The sequence below is a fragment of the Nelusetta ayraudi genome, unplaced genomic scaffold, assembly GCF_046127955.1.
Source record: "Nelusetta ayraudi isolate G7.1 ecotype Tasmania unplaced genomic scaffold, CSIRO-AGI_Nayr_v1 ptg000045l, whole genome shotgun sequence".
NCBI classification, from domain to species: domain Eukaryota; kingdom Metazoa; phylum Chordata; class Actinopteri; order Tetraodontiformes; family Monacanthidae; genus Nelusetta; species Nelusetta ayraudi.
In genome coordinates, this window is record NW_027466095.1 from 4,537,139 (window position 1) to 4,559,155 (window position 22,017).

The 22,017-nt window shown below is 42.0% G+C and overlaps 1 protein-coding gene across 1 annotated transcript in view; it reads left to right on the forward strand.

Moving 5' to 3' along the window:
• The window catches only part of LOC142894836 (gamma-aminobutyric acid receptor subunit pi), a 72,282-nt gene that overhangs the window by 36,236 nt on the left and 14,029 nt on the right, over nt 1–22,017 (forward strand). Inside the window, exons 3-5 of the mRNA XM_076035656.1 lie at nt 8,614–8,726; nt 10,561–10,628; nt 21,114–21,331. Coding sequence (XP_075891771.1) covers nt 8,614–8,726; nt 10,561–10,628; nt 21,114–21,331 — 399 coding nt within the window. The remainder of the gene's footprint in view (nt 1–8,613; nt 8,727–10,560; nt 10,629–21,113; nt 21,332–22,017) is intronic.

Here is a 22,017-nt window from a genome sequence, read left to right on the forward strand (position 1 = left end):
GAGGAAGGAGGAGGTTCACGGGGAGGGAGTTTGTCAGCTCTCTGTGGGGGGTCGTGTTAAACTGAATTAATCTGTTGTGAAACGCGCGAGCGCCACACGAACTCACGTTCTTGTATTTGCTGCAGATTGAGTGAGTGAGGAAGGGGAAAGCGAGTCGGGTGAGACGGGGCGTCTTTTGGAAGGCAATGTCATGAAACGAGATCTGAAAAGGCGCAATCTCCCACAGGGTTTGAGCGCTCCACTCCCTGCTACCCCGTCACCCTTACGTTGCTCTGTCTGAACCAGTTTCTCCCCCAGCGCATCCAACGACACTTCCAGCGTCAGAAAGAAAAAGAAAAAAAGAAAAAAGAGGAGACGCATCACAGAAGCCTGCAGGCCGTGGAATGTATGGAATAGAAAGTGTCATAACTGTGAAAAAAAAAAAAAGATGTTTAATTTAGTTGTAAAACCTTTTGGGTGTGCCTAATTTCATGTAAATTGTAATGAAACTCAGCATAATTTAAGACAGTCATTTGGGAAAAAACAGAGTTTTAACATTGCTGAGTCCACACACACACTTGTCTGGAAGAAATAGATATAGTTGTGCAATCAACCCGTTACCTGTTGTGTGTTTATCGTTTATTTAAGAAGGCTCCCCATTGGTTTTCACAATGTTAACACTATTCTTCCTGGTTCCCATACAAAAACAAACACGACATTACAATAATTACAAGTCACAATGGGTGAAGATATTCACCAAATGTCCTATAACAATTAAGTTCAAAACCCAAAGCAAAACAAAAACAGAAAGTCAAATAAATGAATGACCAAAATCTAAACACAAACATCCTAAGCAACAATAATTGCTACTTCAACAAGAGCCATATCCACTGATGACCTAACTTATGTAATCGTTCCTCTCACAGCATGCAGTTCCAAGTAGCTTAAAAAACACATATTTGCATTTTTAAGACAACATTTGTAATCTACATTACAAAACACCCATTAATCAAAATACATTCATATTATATTTATAATGTACCTCCTGTTTATATTTCAGTACATGATTTGTACCAGATCGATCCTAATTTCTCTTTGGACAGCTGCTTGCTTTAATCTTATTTTTTATTTTATTTATTTATTTATTTATTTTAAACATGACATTTTAATTTTTGCTATTTGATATGGGGGGGCGTGGTTCCAGTGCATTGGTCCTGGGCATAGGCAGAGTAAAATCACCCACGGCTAGCATGGTTTAATGGCTGCGCTGATTGTTTGTTGGTAGCAGCCGCATAAACAAGAAGCTGGGCGTGCATTAAATACAGATGCTTCTCAAAGAGAGAATGAGGCTGCATCGTAGCCGCTCCTCCACCATCATCCAAGACAGCTTCTCATGCAAGCAACACTGCTCCTCAGCGGAGAGCGAGGCGCTCCGCCCTGTTCTGAATGAGCTGGAGTTTTAGAAGTTCTTGTTTTGGAGCACAGGACCAAACTGTTGAGCAATAGTCCAGATGAGACAAGACTAGAGATTGAATTAATGATTTAACAGTTGTGTCATTCTGCAGATATGTACTTTTTCTAATATTAGTGATTTCACTGTCCATTATAAACATGACATTTTTAGTATAGATAATGTTTAAAAAATATATAGATAATGCTTTGTCAACAGTCACTCCAAACAATTGGACATTTTTGACCTGTTCATAATACAGGATCAGACCTCAGAGCATGCTTAGAACCTAAAACAATACATTTAGTCTTCAGGACATTTAGTGTTACTTATTAAACTTAAACTTAAACTTATTATTTACTATCCAGTGAGATACCAGCATCAACTCTTGTTGTAGTGAATTGTTAACAGATTCAATACTATCTGCGGACACATGCACTGTGGTATTATCCATGTAGATAGCCATATTTGCATCTTTTTTTTTTTTTGTACGTACAGAATGCCATTCGCAAAGATGGAAAAGTGTCATGGCAGTCTGGATAGAATTGATGTGCTCGTCATGAACGAATCATTGAAAGCTCCTCAGTTGTTGTTTTTTTTGTTTTTCTTACTGACTCGTGAGTCATGACCATGTCCCTTCTTCCGCTGGCTAACTAACTGCAAATGAAAAAAAAAAACACACAACATGTCAATATTGTACGACTGATATTTTAAGTGCATTTGTATTATCAATTGCAATGTTCGCCTTGTGGGTAAAGCTACAGCTCTACCTTCTCTTTTTTTTTGTTGCCACTTTCCCTCCATACCATGAGACTGAGCAAGTGAATGAACGATTCCCTCTGTTGTTTCAGTGTAGCCAGACCCTGATTCACTCAATATGAGTGATTCACTCAATATGAGTGAATCACTTATTCTCCCTTTGAGAAGTGTTGATCTCTCAGTATGTTTTAACAACCAAATTTGAACCTAATTAATTTTCTCATTTCAACTGAGTGGTAATGAATGAGTGGGAATTGGTAATGGAATTTTACATGTAAATTGTGGTTTTATTCTTTCTGTCTCACTTACCAACATGGAGAGGCAATCTTCAATATTTCCTCATGTACGTACGTCTCCTATCTAACCCAGCGAGGCTCGACAGGGTAAAGTGGCTGTATACAGTACATTAGCATTGCTAAAAGTTACGCTCACAGCTAATGCAGTTGAATCCGGTTCACTGCTCAGTCAGTGTTTGTTTTTTATGAAGTTCTTAAAGTTAGCTTAAGAAGTAAAGTGTTTTTGGAGAATCCTCTGTTTACAAGCAATCTTTATTTGAACTTGCGCTAAAGGAAGCCAGGATGTCTGAGCTGGTGTGACCCACTCCGAAGTTCAAACTGTTAATTGGTGATTTTCTGGTCCATCCCCAGCTCTTTCATTACAATGTCTGATTGTCTTTCCTAAATTGCCGCTAAAGTGTGGCCAATGATTTTACATGCATCACTCACTGTGGATGCAGTTGCTAGCAACCGCATGGTTCATGTAACATTTTGGCCCATTGGTTTTTATCACGAAGCAGTCAAAGCATGGATGCAGTCATTGATGCTGCAAGTGACGGGTGAAAGATGAGATGGAAGATGAAAAAAACAACCAGACCAAATTAACCAAATTAACCATTAACAATACAAGCAGCATATCATATAACATAAACAAGGGATTTGATTTTGATGAAGGTAGATCATCATTTCCTGTTGGCATTTCTCAGCTCAGCCCAGATGCATGTGACAAAGTCACATGGGAATTGTTGTTTATCGCCTTAGAATGGTGTTGAGATCCAAAGTGTGACGTGTCGTCACGTATCTGCATAAAGTGAAATGACAGATCAAGCCCTCAGAGACGTAACAGGATATAGTCTTGCGACTCTTGTTGAGTTGGAGCCATTAACCTGAGCTTAACTCATCATTTCCAAAGTTATTTTAAGGGTTTTGCATGTCCTTTGTGTAGTCATCCTCAGCAAACAGCTCCATTCGTCATAAAAGCTACATTCATTTGTTTTTTCATCGTTCATGTCTATGCTCTTCCCTGGAGAGATACAATGTTAAACCAACATTATGCACCAGCGGATCTTATTATCCAAACTTTTTTTTAAAGTCGAGAAACGTAAACACCCCCGATACATATATTCATTACCAGCCAGTCTGTCAGCAGGGTGTGGCTTGCATGAGGCTGGAGCTCATCCTAGCGTGCAGTGGGTCAGAGGCAGGGTTACACCCTGGAGTGGCTGTCAGTCCCTCAGAAATCACTGAGAAAAAAACAAACAAACAAACAAAAAACAAATACACTTTCACACCTCCAAGCAGCCCAAGGATCAGCCACGCGTGTTAAAGTCTGACGGGATACCCGGGGACAGACAGACCTGCCACACTATCACAGTGTTTGCCGTAAACTGCGCCATAATTCTAATGTTTCAATAATGTGCACATATTTCTTTTGAGAACATTTGAAACACAGTCATCAAGCAGGAATTGTAAATTCATTCAAACTCTCCCAAAAAAATCAACAAAAAAAAAGAAAAAAAAACACATTCACAGTTTTACACATGCACAGATTTCACAAGGTGGAGGTGATTTTCAGTTCAGCTGTGTGTCCTCTTGTTATTCTTGATAGGCTGCCCGGTCGGTTTGTCATGTTTGTCAGCTTGCATTCTTGGAAACAGTGGCCCTCTCAGACTTTGCATTCAATAAGGGAAGGTGGAACCGCACAACACATACAGATGAGAGGTTTCTTTTTCTCTCTATCTTTGAATGGAACCATGAATGTGTTCGTTTTAGTTTGCCTCTGCAACGCACAGCGGAAAAACCATTCTTTGTTACGAAACCAAGCTACATATTAATAACCAGGATTAGATAATAGTAAGAGGGTCTGAAAAGCTCAAAGGGTCCGCTTCATTTATTATTCATTGAGTCAGGATAGCTGAGGGCTCAGTGGTCGGCAACGGTTCGGTGGACACAAACACAGGTCTCTTTTTTACCTCTAGCATCTCTTTACATGTACCTTATTAGGTATTATATGGCACTTCATAGTCAAAGTGCTGAACACTGACAAATGTCAGAGATGAGTGATGACGCTGATGTCAGCGAGTGTTGGAAAATCAATCCCGTGGTACATATTTTGCAGGAAAGAGAATAACCTTTTTTAAGGGTTAGAAAAATATATTTTTTAATCCTTACACTCCCGATGTGTGTATATATATATATATATATATATATATATATGTATATATATATATGTGTGTGTGTGTGTGTGTTCTTACCATAATAAATTAGTTGCAGAATCACCTTCTGGATATAGAAGGTGATATACAGTAGGTGTATCCCCTACTGATAAATATATAGATGTTTTCATTCTTGCTTAGATTCTATTTCTTAAAAAAGGCTAAGAAAAAATAGGGACAAGATGGACGGAGCGTAACAATAGACAATCAGAGCAACAGCTCAAGTAAATCTTAGGAAAAACCGGGTTTGTGTGTCTTGGATTACTTAATGTGACGATGGAACAGTGGAAACAGTAGCTTTTAAATGGTGTATTGTGTATCGTGAGGTAGATAGATCGCAGTACACAGACTGGAAATGGCAGTCACAAGAGGCTGCGACCCAGATTGATGGTTCAATATGCCTGAGGCTGAGCGCTGTCAGCAGCATCACTGACTTCAGGCTGGCAGCCATGTAAGTGACTTCATGCAGCATGGCAACAGTACAGTGGGCGTGAGTTACGCCAACTCCTTAAGCTGATTTGACATGCTGAGGTGAAACATGCCCTGAGTTGTTTTTCTTTTTGTTGTTGTTATTTTGTTTCATTTTTTGGGAAGACTTTCCTGTCTTTTTCACTTTTGTGACCTCGGACGCCTACCAAGAATGAGTTGCAGCACTAGCAGCCTTTCCCTTGGATTTCCCTAGAGGTGGATCTGCACACTCATTAGAAAATCACCTGCGTGCAAACGTGTATTCATCCTTAGACGTCAATAAAAAAACATTTTGTTCTTGCGCATGCAAATTAGAGAATGAATGAATTATTTGAATTAGTTTTTTTTTTTTTTTCATTGACAGTGTACAATGCTGGAATCGTGTGCATTCAACTGATAAATAAAAAAAAACAACCTTACAAATTTGCACAATATATACTTTTACAACAAAAAATAAGCCTAAATCTGTAAACCCAAAAAGGGAGCCGAGGGTTATTTTTGCCTGTCCTGCACAATCCACATGATTACCCAGAATATCGGTGAAGACAACAAAGAACATAAAAGAACAAAAAAGCCCAACAAAACAAAGGATGATTTGGGACGAGTGGCCATTTACTCTTATGATAGCCAATATTGATTTGGGTCGCTGTGTAGTTCGGACACCACAGGGTCACTACGTCTTACATTATGTCACAATTACATCCCAGACAAATGGCTCAAAGCAAAGTTCAGACGATCCAGACTTTTTGGTCAAAGTCAAATTAATGTGATCACCATCTGATTCAGTAAAGCAGCCACTGGCAAAGGTCCAAAAGCCTAAGTGAAACATGAGTTCATCTACGTATGTTTGTTGGCATATGCTCGCACTTCTCAGTATCTTGTCCTGCTGCGACTGCAATGTGAACTGACATGCTGGATTCCATTAAAACAAACATTAAATCTGACACATAAGTGAGCTTGCTGTCTATCACACTGGAAACAGACAAATCCGACGGTTAAGGCGGTTGGTTGGTTGACTGCTTGAAGTTTCCTTTCGGCACGTCTCGGCCCTGCGATTTGCTGAATTCAAAGCTTTCCAGTAGGACGGTCTCCCTAGCGTGGTAGACAATGCTTTTTTCCCCGTTAGTTAATCGCCAACTATCACAGAAGCTGCCTGGCTGTGGCTTTCTCTTCAAAGGGCTTTGATTTATCCTGCATGACTCAGACTGGATAACACAGATCCAGACGGGCCCACCTTGAAAACATAGAGACTCCAGGTCTCGCTGCAGGTTATGGGGGTTATGTAAGGTCAGGAATGTAAAATAACCTACATCGTCACCCAGGCTGTTCCTTGCTCACTCAGTGGGTTTGTTGCTTAATGCCTTTTAAAGTGGCATAAAATGACAAAACGTCAGTTGTTTTGTTTTTCTTAATGCCTGAAGAGAAATAACAAAAAAATGAAACTGCATCTCATTGTGTGCATGTGCAGGTGTGCACGTCTCTCTCTCTCTCTCTCTCTCTCTCTCACACACACACACACACACACACACACACACACACACACACACACACACACACACACACACACAGCCTTTTTCCTTTGAATAAAACTGAGTAAATGGCTTTGCAGTGGGGCTGTATCTTAAAGGGCTCGAATTGTGATGGAATCTCGACCTTGATGAGCTGCGAAATGGAAATGGTGTGTTTTCATGAAATGACCCTGAGGAGACTTTTGTTCAAGTGTTTCCTGTCGTACACTGAAGATTAAAGAACGGCTTTGGCAAGAACTCTTTAACTTTAATGTCACCCATTGGTGGAACTCGGCATTAAAGGACTATAAAGGAAAAAAAAAACAAAACTGTAAGGATGTCGCAACCCTTAAAATAAATTGTCGATTTGTAAAAATAAATGAAGCTCTCGACACTGATGATGACACAGCCTGTCGAAACCTGAATTTTAGTGTAGCCGGCAAAAACTGCATGCACCGACGCACAACAAAAAGTCAGGGGACAGGTGTGTCTTTGGTATTTTAATGGCAACCCAAAAAATGCCTCCTCTTAGAGTCGTAAAAGTACACAGAAGAAAAAGAAAAAGAAAATACGGCAGTGGACTCTGGGTGGATTACAGTCACCTGTGGCGATTCTTCATCCACTCCACACAGTCACCTTTAACTCGTGATGACCATACTGGCTTTGCTTTAAGCTGTCACGACTCCGTGAACACATGGCACAACTTTGACATTCATGACCGAACTCTCGTCTGCCTTTCTTGCTGGCGTATCTCAAAAAAAAAAAAAAAAAACATAGAACAAAAGAACTCTGCAACACCTGGCGAATGGTAGACTGCCACCTGGTGGCAGCTGTATTTTCACTTGTAAAGCAATGAAGACGGATGGACGCAGGAATGTGAAGCAGGCAGCCACCCACTGCGACCCCCGTTAACGCTCTCGCTCTTGCGTATTTGGTTGCGTAGCGAAGTGTCAGATGGGACTGCAGTGCCAGAGCACAGGGCCAGATCCGTCTCCTTTCTGCCCCGCTTACATCTGAGCACGTGCCCTGGGGGCTCTCTCCCTCTCTCTCTTCCCACAGAGGCCTGCTGTATTTATCTAGCCTGTGCCACACACTGCAAGCCTCTTGAGTATTCCTCCTCCCACCCCCGGCCCAGATGCTAGCAAGCTTCCCACACTTCAAAGTGTCCTTACAAAAAGAGAGACAACAAGGAGTAATGTTCGGAGCCCCCCCTGGTGACATGGATGAAAAAAATAATAATGTGTGACCACGCATTGCTATATCGTGCCCACAAGATAACAAAGACGTGGCCATGAGTCGGTGAATGTGGCCTGGATGTGGTTCATTTGTGCCGGTAGCGGGATGGTTGTCTATATGCACCTTTCAGTTTTGGAGTGATGCTGGTTATCATTTGCGAATAAAGGTAATCATACCCCGTTTTTGTATTCAAGAGTAGGCTAAGGTGGGAATGATGACAACAATCATTATCTCGTGGCCACGTGTTTATTATTATTATTATTATCATTATTCATTATATTGGTTTTTTTCCATCCATGTCGCCAGGCGTGGCTCCGAGGTAATGAAATCTCACGATGGCAGTGATTTTGAAAGGACAAGAGGCCAGAAAATGGAAAGATTGGTTTCAAATATTTCAAAGACAGAATGCGTTTTTTTTTGCATGTGAGCGCGTGCGTGTGTGCTGTCATTCATTCTCCAGCTCGGTATTTCCATTTTAATCTCCCGCCTCTTCCTTCCCTGTACTCACGTTTCAAAGATTTGCCACGGAACTCAGTGGACTACCTTTTGTTTGTGTGAGCAGTCATGGACTGTGAAGAGATCTCGACCTGATAAAATCTGAAAAAAAATGAAATAATAATAAGAATTTAAAAAAAAAGACCCAGGGAGACGTGACATAAAAAAACTCATCTGTATTTCCGTGTTTCCTCCCCCCTTTCCCTTTTTCCTGCCTTTGTTCTCAGGCTGTTGGAGAGCTCCTTGCTCAATGCGGAGGTGAAAGAGGGAGAAATCCTGCCTCCTACAATCCACAGGCTGATGAAAGGATACAACAAGTACCTCAGGCCTTTCTTTGACAGTAAGGAAAATTGCAGCTGCATGCAGCCAGGGGAATAAAAAAAATAAAAATAAATAAAGCTTTTGACAGTCAGCGGTTCATATTGCAATTCGTGTGCGTTTGCGTGTTTGTGTGTGCTTGCCCCGTTCCCTTTGGTTAATACGTGCTGACATGTAGACATTTCAATTTATTGTTTGTGCACATTATGCGACAGGGTTTAATTTCCTTCCAAAATGAGATTCAATGCATTCAGGTTACAGTAGAGCAAGCCGAAGGAAACCAAAAAAGTGACGCGAGCCCATCTGAGCGCAAAGAGCTCTGTTGGTAAATTATGCATTTCAAAAAAAAAAAAATAGCACATTTCTCCCGGATGAAACAATAGCCGTGCTGCCGACACATGATATGATGAGTGAGTTGGGAGGGTTTTGGTTAAAGTCTACCTCAAGTTGTGTTCCTGCAGCGTGCAACACGTTATGTAAGTCTCCTGCAAATCCCTCGCCGGCGTTATTGTTTTAGGCTCCCGGGCTTCGTCACAATGGGATTACGGTTCGTTCACTCTTTCTTTGTTCCCGCAAAAATAGGAAACAAAACCCCCATCTGGGCCCTAACAAGCCACATGCAATTCATCGCAATTGCGTGTCCCGCCGCCTATAGGAGGCCGATGCACGCTCACATTTAACATTTAACGCCCACGTGCGCATTAGGGATGAAAACATTTGCATCCACATCTTTTTGTTTTACCAGTAGATTATTAGTAGAATATTTTCACGCTACCCCGCGAACGTTGTGGAAAGTGTATGACAGTATTTTGCTTCTCAGCAAGTGGCACTTGAGTGATTTTTATTTACCATTAAGCCTCCCAGCCAGCCACAGTTTTCAAACTGGTCATACAGGTAAATCCTTTCAAAGTGCTTAAGCTGTTTTTTTTCCTCCTCCTTTCTGTGAGGATTGCCCCCTTTTACACAATGTATAATCAGTAATCAGCTCAAGTAACCTCCGCAGATTAGATTGACCTTTGGGTGATACCCCCCGTTTTTGTTTTACTTTCTTGTTGAGAGTTGCATTAGAAGATTAAAAACAGGCCGTTTTGTTTAATGTTCAATTACAAAGCAGAGGCCAGGCTGAGATAGGGTAATGATAAGGGCAGTGGCAATCTAATTATACAGTGCTTCAGTAAGGAGGAGGAGGAGGCAAAAAGACAGAACACATGAACCCTCGCACAACAAAGGGAATTTTATCATGAAATGGAAATATCGTTACAACCATGCGACATAAGGAAGACAGTCTTCAGGGGACAGGAACATTTTTTTTTTTTTTTTTTTTCTCGACATCTGTACAGAGAAAAAAAAATGGCCGGACTGCTCCCCAGGACTCAGGGATGATGAAATATAAAGATCTGAAAATATGGGTGTGGGTGATGGGAGATACCTGAACCGGGTACAGCTGGGCACATGAAACAATGATACGCACACAGTCACTGTAACATAGCAGCCAGGCGGTAAAGCTGTTGAGAGAGAATGAGAAGATAAAACACTGGAGGGGGGGAGCAAAATGTGCCCTCTTTTATGGTGAATCAGGGAGAACTAATTCCCTCCAGCAGGATCACACTCTGACTGCAGGCTGCAGCTGTTGATGAGGGGACTTTTTAAACAGCCTGTCCTTTAATAACCTTCCATTATACAAGCTTATATCCCCACGAGGCTGCTCAGTATACCCAAGTAAAGTTACGCAACTCCTGTACCTCACTTGCGTGCATTAAAACTCAGGGTCTTGCCGTTTAAGCGCACACATAGAGATCGACATCAATAGCAGATCCGCTTACTGAAGGCTGTTTTGTTTTGTACTTTGTTTGCAGACGGTCCTGTTACGGTGGGGATGAGTCTGGACATTGCCAGCATCGACACCATTTCGGAGATCAACATGGTATGACAGAGCTTCTTCAATTTATTTATTTTTTCTTCTTTTTTTTTTCAAAAATACCATTATCAAGACTGAGATCCTTCACTGTCATTTCTCCAGTAAGAAGTGTAAAGGAATGGAAATGGTGTTTCATCGCAGTTCAAAACAGCGCGAACAAACCGTAGCAACGAGCGACATTTGCAAATTGCATTATACATATAAAAAAGATATAAGAAAAGCAGCAGCATTTTCACTCACAGTTGTGTAAGAGAGGGACCGTGTATGTTTGACCTGAGGGACGTGACACTGCAACACGGTCAGAAATACCTGGGCGGAGGAGGATCACTGTCACTGTAGAACGACGTTTGGAGGAAAGAGAGGAAAGAGTTCCGTTTTGCTCCGTGCTCTGCAGCCTGTGGGAGGGAAGCTGTTGAAAAATCCCACTAGAGTTACAGCGGATCCGCCAGAAACAGTTTCCCAGATGGCAGCAGAAGGAACAGGCCTCGAGGTGTATGGTGAGCACCCTTTGTGGTGGCTGCATGACGCCCTACGGATGCAGAACTCTCCGTAGATCAGGGCTTCTCAACCTTAGATGGCTCATTGGCCACTCAGCAACATACCAAAAGTCTAAGGGCCGCAAGCAAAACAAATGACAGTCCCGTTTTGGACGTTAACAATGGTTTTGTAACTAACTAAATCAATGTAAATGTGACCAGGCTAATAATTAATTCAGAAGTAATTACTTCACATTTATATAATAGCAATAATGAACATTTACTGTGTATAAGAAAACTGTTATGACAGTTGGTTTGTGGTATAAAAAAAAAAAAAAGAAGAAAAGTGTACTGTTCACTGGTAGATCATCTTTTTGTATTGTGAAAAATATAAAAGAATACATGATAAAAAAATCATTAAATTGAGTTGAATTGATAAATAACAGGTTGTTCCATCATGCAAAATAGATTTTGGATTTCAAATTCAATTAAATTTCACAAGGGTAAAGGTAACACACAGAAAACAGCCACATTTCCATCTATGTAAGCCAGGCCAAACCTCATTGAACCAAAAGATTGTCATGGATGGAATGATGAAATTATGAAGTTATCAAATTAAGGCCTTATTCACAAACAGAACACATTGTAAGTCAGAGTGCAACAATTCTGATTCGAAAAAGGTCAATGACTCAACTTATATCCCTGAAATGAAATCAAGTCTTTCTTATGTTGTACCAAATAAAATTATAATAAAAACATATAAAATAAAATAAATTACAAATCTTGTTTTAAAACAAGACAAATAGTCTTGGGGTTTTTTTTGGTGAGAGACCAACATAATCTGACTACAGCTGTTTCCAAGGCCTGACAGGTTGTTATTGATTGAAACCGGTAAACACAGTAAAAGACAAACAAAGAATTATGCATATCGTTCAGTCATAGTACTGCTTGAATATTAAAAACAAGAAGTTTTATAAATCAATCGGCTATATAATGTGATACTTGAGTCTGCATATTTGCTACTCATGGTCCCGGGTTTGGCTGGTTTGCAGAGGTTGCTGTGCGCAGACAGTGGTGCAGGTGCTTGTCAGTGAGAGTGGTGCGCTGTTTTGACTAATTATATTATATCATACTTATTGAATTATATTCCCCATCATTGAAAAGGCACTCTCACACACATAGGTTGACTCAAAACATGTCAGAATCTTCTTTGGACAAAGGGAGATGGTGCTGTATGAAATGTCAGGTACATAATGCATCCGGAAATCCACCATGGATTCATCTTTATACTTCTGCTTATTTCAAGAGGGCAATTTCTTTTCTTTTCCTATGTTGCTCCCAGGTGGATATTCATCGGCAAACTCTTTGTTCTGATTGTGGGTATCATGGTGCCGTTTAAGATTATCACCTTTCATGACAATTGCTCTTTGGCATAAGAGGCCTACTGGTTTGTTTTTTTACCTCCACAAATGCGAACTCTATAAATCAGATTATCAGACAGCACCCACATCTTGTTCGTGGGTCACACACTGCATACGCATGATTGCAACCCTTGAGGAGACTGGTTAGAAATCATTTATTCACACTGAGAAATGATGCGTTCACCCTAAACATAGAAACATCAGATTTTTATGATCATGACGGGCCGCACAGACAGTTAGAGTAGCACTGCCGTAAATGGTGCGGTTTATTTAATGAAATGCCCTCGTGGTCTCTGTTATGTGATTAAGACTAAAAGGGAGCTAAGAATTGGAATTTCAGGAAATATAAGTAATATTAGGGTCCAGGGTGAGGAGCTTTAAGGAATTTTAAGTGAGCTGGGGTGCTACAGTCAGGGGCTGCTAGAGAGACTAAACGCCTCCAGTGAGAAGCACATTGATACATCATTTAAAGACAGAAAGTGAGAAGGGTTGTCTGAATGAGGAATCGGTAGTGTCATGTTTTTGTGATTATTTTTGAGATTTCAGATGGTGATAGTAGGTGTGTTGTCCTGTATTATTGACTAGATAAGATATGTCCTTTATTAATTCCTCAATGGGAAAATTCACAGCGCTGGCAGCAACAGTATACACATGCTCATACATACTTGTAGAGTGAACATAGTGGATGTAAACCTGAGTAAAAACTGTTAAAAAATAATATAGTTAAAATTTAGAAAATAGAATTTTAAAGCATTACAGTTATTGTACTTGTAGGATATTACACTTGTTGGTCTACCAGGAGCAGACCTGATTGTAAAGTCTGACAGTAGAGGGGAGAAAGTACCTCCCCTTCACACACCATTGATGAAGAAGCCAGTCACTGATGGCTTTATGATGGCTGACAGATTTATTCTCAAAGGTAGAGCTTGTAACCCGAGAGTGTGAATCACACATGTCTGTTCAGGAACGACCTGTGGAGTGGTTTTATCATATTTTTATGTATTAGTGATATTCTGGCTATGAGGGATGGATAGGGAGCGAAAAAACACAATAGAAAGGGGATGTGGGTGAGGGGCAAAAGGGGGAAGAGAGGTCGGAGAAAGGGGACAGAGAGGGATAGAGATAGCAACTTGCAACAATAGTACTTAAAAAAAACAGATATTAATTTGCATTGTTAATTATAAAAAAAATTAACTAATTCAAATAATGAACAGATTATCTTATGAAGAAAAATAATAAATGGAAATGGCCTTTATTTGTTACATGTACCGAAATTACATGCAAAATTTCATGCAATCCCCGTCCATACATATACGTACAGCACGACACAGTACGACATGGGGAGACAGGGCCGCAGCATTGGGCGTCCAAAGTGGGTGACAGAAAGGGAGAACAGGAGGAGAGAGGAGGGGAAAAAGACAACTCTCAAACTATGCTCCTGAGAGGGAGTACAGTGCGGAGCTGGGGAAAAAAAACCCCTCAGCAACATAGGCACTTGTAATAGCGCAACATAACATAGAGACTCGATAACTTGCAAGGGGGAGAGGAGAAGGGGAGGTGAGTTGTCACAGTGTAGGCAGGCAGGCAGCCGCAGCCATGAGGCGCCGCTACGCGGACCCCGCCCGCCACACTGTGGGACGAAGTGGCGAAGGCATTGGAGGGTGGGTGGAGGGGTGAGTGCATATGTGCACATGTATAAATGTCCATGGATGTGTGTGCGTAGGCCCCAGAGAGTTGCTTCGCCCGACGCCACAATCTTGGTGCCTCGTTCCGCGGGATGTCATGGCGATAACGCAACAGTTGCTGTGGAGACGTCTGTTTTATCTTTCACCGCTCTGTAACTAAATATAACAATAAATTCCCGGACTACGACGTACAATCACAGGGTTTATTTCCAGCATTGAATATACACCCCCGGCTACTCTGATCGACCTGATTATATATATTAACATGGCAGAAGATTACCAATCATGCACCAGGTGCATGCCCACTGCGGGTCCTGTAGTAACCCAAAATACACAACATCCTCTCCCCTCTTACACAAGATGTACCTCAGGAACCGGCAACTGAGGACATTCTTATGTCTTCACTGTGACATGAAATTAGCAATACCCAAACATTTCTTCATTCTCTTCATCTGCAATTATGCTAACTGGGGAGTGAGGGTAGACCACCTCAACACCCACGTTGACCCATTGGGGATTATTCTGCCGCCGTTGACTTGGTCAAGTACTACCTTAACCCATAACTCAAACCGCCTCTCTCTCGTACGGTTCAGACCAGCAGTCTGAAGAAACATCAGTCTCGGGGTTCTTTGGTAAAGAGTCTGCTGCTGGCACTGATGTGACAGAAGATGTGTCAGACTCTTTTTCAGTCACATCCGGAACTGGAACTGTTGGCTCGGTTGTAGTTGAGTTCTGTACTGGCACTGGTGGATAAACTGATGAGTTGAGCACAACCTCAGGGTCTTCAAAAGACCATTCAGTAGGCACTGAGGTCTGTAGAAGTTCCAGCAGTTTGCACTGTATATGAAACGGGTCCAGTTCGAGCAATAACAGTTGCAGGAAACCACTTCAGCTCCCTTCTGTAGTTCCTGGACAGTGCAGATTCATCTGAACTGAAAAGTCTGTCCTTAATCTGTTGACCTCTGTTCACAAACAACAAGAGAAAGAAATTATGTATAGTCTCTTTCACAGCTGCGGGTTTCAAGAGATCAAATGAAGTGCATAGGTCTCTCTTAAACATCAGATTGGCAGGAGATGTCTTTGTGGTGGCATGAGGACTATTACAGTCGTTAAGCAGAAATTTGTGCAGTCTCTGATGCAGTGTCCCTTGACCTTGTGATGTTGTCTGAACAAACCTGTCTGCGAGGCCATTTGTTGCAGGATCATATGGAGCTGATGTGATCTGTTGCACTCCATTAGCTTGCAGGAAAACATCCATTTCCTGGGAAACCAGTTGTGGTCTATTGTCATCGACTAGCTGTATTGGAGATCCAAATCTGCAGAACATTTCTCCTAATGCTTCTATGATCGTCTCTGTGGCAGTGGATTTCATGATAGTTACTTCAGGCCATTTACTGTGCACATCAACAGCAACAAGAAACATTCTGTCCACATATGGACCTGTAAAGTCCATGTGCACACGATGCCATGGCTCCTGTGGGAACTTCCATGGATGCAGAGGAGCTAAAGGTTGATTTGGACCTTGTGACAAGATGAACAGGTTTTAACTAACTCTTCAATCTGTTCGTCCACATTTGGCCGCTAAAAAAAGCTTCTTGCTATTTCCTTCATCCTCACAACTCCGCTGTGTCCTGCATGAAGTTGTTGCAACACTTTTGGTTGAAGTGACAGGGGAATAATGACTCTCCTCCCCCCCAGCAAACATCCCTACTGCACAGAAAGCTCCGCCCACCTCCCAATAAAGGGCTTGAAGTTTGTATTATCGTCTGTGGGAAGACCCTCAACGATCAAATCAATCACAGCAGACAAAAAAGGATCATTTCTGGTCGCCTTCTTTACCCGCATGGCTGAAACTGGTGCTCCCTCTACCTCCCTGAAATAGAGAATCTCCACCGAGTTTGAGTCAGGTTTCTTAAAAGCAAGAGGTAACCTGGATGATCCATCTGCATTGCAATGAGCTTCTGACTTGCAGTACCTGATGTCATACGAATGTCCAGACAACAGCAACACCGACCTCTGTAGTCGTGCAGCAGCCAGAGCTGGTATCCCTGTGTGAGGTCCCAGGATAGTCGTGAGAGGTCGGTGGTCAGTTAGAAGTATAAACTTCCTACCATACAAGTACTAGTGAAATTTCCTAACCCCAAATACTATGCTCAGAGCCTCACATTCTAGTTGTGAATAATTGGTCTCGGCCTTGTTTAATGTTCAAAATGCAAAAGCAATCAGCTTTTCTTTGGTATTTGACAAGTACGTGGGAAATCACTGCCCCTACCCCGTAAGGAGAAGCATCACAGACAAGCTGAATTGGATTGAAGTGGGTCAGGACCTCAGATGTAGTCAGTAAATCCTTTGCCTTTTGAAAAGTCTTCTGAAAGCTTGTGGTGCACTTCCATGCTTCCTTTTTGCACAGTCGGTTATGGAGTGGTTTCCGAAGTGATGCCAGATTGGTTATAAACCACCCATAGTAGTTCAACAGTCCTAAAAAAGACTTCAGCTGTTTGACGCTTTGTGATCGGGGTGCATCCACAATCGCTGTGATTTTTGATGATACAGTGTATAGTCCTTTTTGGCGTCAATCACCTGACCTAAATATTCAACTTATGCCTGGAAGAAATCACATTTCTCCTGACAAACTCTCAACCCGCATTCCTCCAGAAGAGTTGCATACGGTTGTGCAGAGGCTCTCCATGATCTGCACCTGTACACAGGATATCATCCAGGTAACACTGCACTCCCAGTAAGTCACTGAAGATCTGATCCATTGCTCGCTGGAAGAAGGCTGGAGCTGAGGTGATGCCAAAAGGCAATCTGCAGTATCTAAAAAGTATCTTATGTGTGTTGACAGTCAGCATTTCACGTTATTGCTCTTTAACAATGCATTTGCAAATATGCAAATAAGCCTGATTGAGATCTATTTTACTGACCTTTTGTGCCTCACTCAGGCCAGCAAATAAGTCATCAATCCGGGGAAGACAATACTCTTCTGCCATTAATACAGGATTTACTGTTACCTTAAAATCTCCACAGATGCGAATTCCTCCGCTCTTCTTGGGAACTGGGACAATGGGAGTGCCCCATTCACTAGTTGTCACAGGCTCCAGAACGCCGCTCTTGACCAACGAGTTCAGTTCAGACCCCACCTTGGGCCTAAGAGAGTATGGTACTGGTCTAGCCTTCATAAACACTTCTTAACTGTCAGGCTTGACACGCAGCTTCATGATAATTTTTTTCATGCTGCCCAACTCCTCACAAAAAACGTCTTTGTGCTTTTCCAGTATGACCTGCAGCTGAGTGGAACCATGCAACAGCTTCCTTATTTCTTGGAGTCTGATTCTCTGGAGCCACTCACGCCCCAGTATAGCAGGACAGTTCTTATGGGTAACATACATAGGCAGCTTGGCAGTTTGGTCATTGCATTGAACAGTCACCTCTGTCATCCCTCGCATAGGCACTCGATGTCCAGTATAGCCTTTAAAAACGGTGTCTGAAGGTTGGAGTGGAAGATGCTTCAGAAACCTCCTGTGAACATCATACGAGACTAATGATGTTCTTGATTTGGCGTCATTTGGTGTCTATCTGCATTTTTAATGAATGTCCTTTAAGCTTGGGTCTGACCCAAAATCCATCTGAAGTGTCATCCACATTCAATATTTGCACCGTATTTATTGCAGTCGACACTTCTTCCTCAGAGGAATCAGTCCTCACAATACTGAACAGTGTGAACATGTCTTTCCTTTTTTGAATTTGGCCATGTCTCTTTTATTTGCAGTGTTTGGACCCATATCTTTGCCCCTTTTGTTTCTGCATGCCCATGCTACATGGACTTTTTTTCCACAATTATTGCAGTCCAGTTCCTTGCACCAGCACCCATTAGCAAGATGTCCTAGCTCGCCACAGCGTAAACATGGTCCTTGTGCAGTTGGTTGACCACTGTCTAACTTGTATACTCTGCCTGTAGCATACAGAGCCTGTGCTTCTTTGTCACACTGATATTTATGGCCTTGTCAAGAGTCAAGTCACTTTCTGTGAGTAATGTCTTTGGTGCAGCCTCATTTCTTAAACCGCACACTAATCTGTCCCTTAAGGTGTCATTTAAAGCGTCTCTAAACTCACAGTGTTCCACTAATTGCCGTAGTGATGCAAGAAACATAGTGACAGACTCACCTTCTTCTTGGTTTCCTTTGTGAAACCTGAATCGCATGTCGCAGTTTGCAGCGTCGATCCAGTAGTCCTCGTCGCCACTTTTTGTTATATCTTTCACCGCTCGGTAATTAAATATAACAATAAATTCCCGGACTACGATGTACCACCACAAGGTTTATTTCCAGCATTGAACATGCACACCCCAGCTAATCTGATCGATCTGATTATATACAGTATATCAACATGGCAGAAGATTACCAGTCATGCACCAGGTGCACGCCCACTACAAGTCCTGTAATAACCCAAAATACACATCAATGTCCCTGATTGTGCCCCAGACGAAGTCAACAATGCTCAAGTTTCCATGAATGAAGGGGAGGGAGGAAGTTCAGAGCGTCCGACTGCTGGGGTCTCCTGGAGTTGTTCCAGCAGCGACCTCGGTCAAGGCTGGTGTGGAGGGGGGCCGAACTACATTTTAGGATTGCTTGGGTTCGGGCGAGTAGTCGCATTCCAATAGACTTTGACTACCCTGAATGTCCATATTGGTCTCCAAAACAATCCACATTCCTTTGCAGAGCCGAAAGCTTCTCCAAGATGACATCCACATCACGCTTCTGATCTGAAGCGCGAAGATTCTGTTCCAAAATCGCCACAGTCTGAGTGCCACCTCATAAATCATGAGGGGCAGCCTTTAGGAACCTTGAACCACTGCCCTTGTTTTCTGAATTTGTCGATAAATCATGGCAAAGCAAAATCCAAGCAGCAGCTGATCTGTTATCATGAATCCAAATCCAAAAATCAACTGCCTCTGCCACTCCCTTGCCTCCCATACCATTGCCATCCTCGTTCGCAGCCTTGTTACTTCTCGACTGGACTACTGCAACTCTCTCCTCTTTGCTCTCCCTCACAAATCCCTCCATAAGCTTCAACTGGTCCAGAATTCAGCTGCCCGCATCATAACCCGAACCCCTTCCATCCACCACATCACACCCGTCCTCCAACAGCTTAACTGGCAGGCTATCAAACACCCTATCGATTTTAAGATCCTCCTCCTAACATTTAAAGCAATTCACAACCTCGCCCCTCCTTACCTGTCTGCCCTCCTCCATGTTGCCACTCCCTCCCGTACCTTCAGATCGTCCGCTTCTACCCACCTGTCTGTTACTTCTGCGTATGTCACCACCATGGGGAGCAGAGCTTTCAGCCGCCCCCCTCCTCGGCTCTGGAACTCCCTTCCACCCCAGCCCAGAAACATTGATTCACTTCCTCAATTACAATCCAAAGCACTAAAGTGAGGCTGAACATGACTCTGACCGAGTTTCAGGATGGCACGCTCCCAATGTGGGAGCGACAATTCTCCCAATTGCCGCTCCCACATTGGCAATTTGGAGAAAATAGATCCCGTCTGAGGCTGTACAGCAAGAAAAATCTGCTCTCAGACATGTAAAATTGGAGGACAGGTGCAGCATGGGAGAGGCGGATTCGGAATCAGAACAAGCCGACCCACAAGGCAACAACAACCCAGAGGAGAAAGTTGGTGGTTGCTGAGATCCGACAGCAGAAGCTGCAAGATGGGCAAAGGACGTATCACAGTCCAAACAAGGCCAATGGACTGACTGGGAAAATCTGGAGCACCGTAAGCTCACATGGAGGGATCTTTGGGGGATGGAATGTTCTTCCCTCACCCAAGAACCTAAACTAGTGGCTAGGAGAGGTGGTATTGTAGAATGCCGCCTGGAAGATGATACATTCCAGTGTGCAGAAATTAAAAAAATAGTCCAAAAAAAAAAAAAACCCTCCCTGTAATCTCACCATTCGACTTGGCTCCCTCTCATTCACACATGTTCTGTCAAGTTTTATTCATCCAGTTTATGTTCAAAATCTTCATAAGAAACACACAATTAAAAGTCCGTATAGTAGTATATGTAACTGTCTAACTGTGCATGGAAACTTTTTTTTGACTCTGATTTAGCTTAAAACTGAGCATTTTTTTTATAGTCACTCATGTGAGTAAATCAATTTAAGATCCATTAGTTGTGAATAAGTTGAAATGAGGTGTCTTCAGTGGGGAAAATCTGACATTGACGCCAGAGATATATCTGCTTGTACTCATCAGTGGCAGTTTTTGCATTTGTGCACAGGCCTCGGCTGCTTACTGCTTATTTCCCAATATTCCCCCATGCAGTGCAGGCTCCCGTAGTGAAACTGACATAAGCATAACTGCAGCCCTCCTCGCACTTAAAGAGCACCATCAGCATTGATACTTCAAGACAAAAAATACAGTAGTTTTGATACTCACTCTACAGCATTCAGCAATCTTTTTACATGTTACAAGTTAAACAGATAGACTGATGAAGATAAATCCACAGGCACTGACTGTCTAAAAGAAATAATTGCTTTTTCTTCAATAGCAACTGGAAAAAAAAAAACTTGTCATGGAGTGCAGGACCTTTGACATTGGATATTGGACTTCCAGCTGAATGTGCATGGGTTTGATATTGCTGCGACTTTCAGTTCTTCGAGCAAGCAGTCGATGCAGAAAATTAGAGCTAATGTGGATGGAATGTGGAACGCAAAACTCAAAAAAATAATAAATAATAAATTGAGAAAATGATGTGAACAGGTGGATTGTTTGTCAATGATTTGTGCAAACTATTAAAGGGGTAGTCATTGTCTCATTAAACACTCTAAAAGATTCAATTACTTTTAAATGATTGTGTAATAAGTAACTCACCCGCTTCTGACCTTTGCACCCCGAACCTGCAGGACTACACAGCCACCATATTCCTTCGTCAGCGCTGGACGGACGAGCGCCTTGTCTTCGAAGGAAACAAGAGCCTGAGCCTGGATGGGCGACTCGTGGAGCTGCTCTGGGTCCCAGACACCTTCATTGTTGATTCCAAGAAGTCCTTTCTCCATGACATCACAGTAGAAAACAGGCTAATTCGCATCTTCCCCAATGGGACTGTCCTTTACGCTCTGAGGTGGGTTAAAAACAACAACTAAGTGATGGCCTTTTTTTTTTTTTTTTTTTTTAAACTTTCCCACTGTCGTTGCTCCCACAGATGAAATAAAGTCACTCAGATATCAGAGAAGAATTTGACTGATGGAAGTAGTTACTTTAAATTTATAGTAAAGCCTTTTAAAAAATTTATGATGTGTTGGTCTGTCTTAGTAGCTAAACTTGAAATGCCAATAGACGCAGCTATGGGTTACTAACGCAATACTAAGTATTTTTCCAGCACTCAGTATGCTGAGGCTTATTGCAACAAGCAATTCTGTATACTGAAACAGGCAATGGATCCCTGAAGGCAGAAAGGTGATGATCCAGTGTGCGCAATTCTTTTTTTTTTTCTTTTTTCTTTTCTTTTCTTTGTTTAGCTGCTGTAAGCCTGTGATGATTGGATTTGTAATCTATTGCCTTTGAATTGTGGAAAAACTTTGATTTTGCATTAACTCACTCGTCAAATCAAGGCTTTGTGCCTTGATCCCTTTGATGCCTTTTTTTCTTTGGAACGGTTTTGACAAGACTTCACATATTTTACAATGTTGATTTCCTACGAGGTTTCTGGATGTATCACCAGGGACTTGATAAAATGTCTCTTGGTTGTCAAAGTTCATAAAAATTCCAGTATTTTTTTTAAATCTTTTTTTTTTTTTTTTTTTGTTT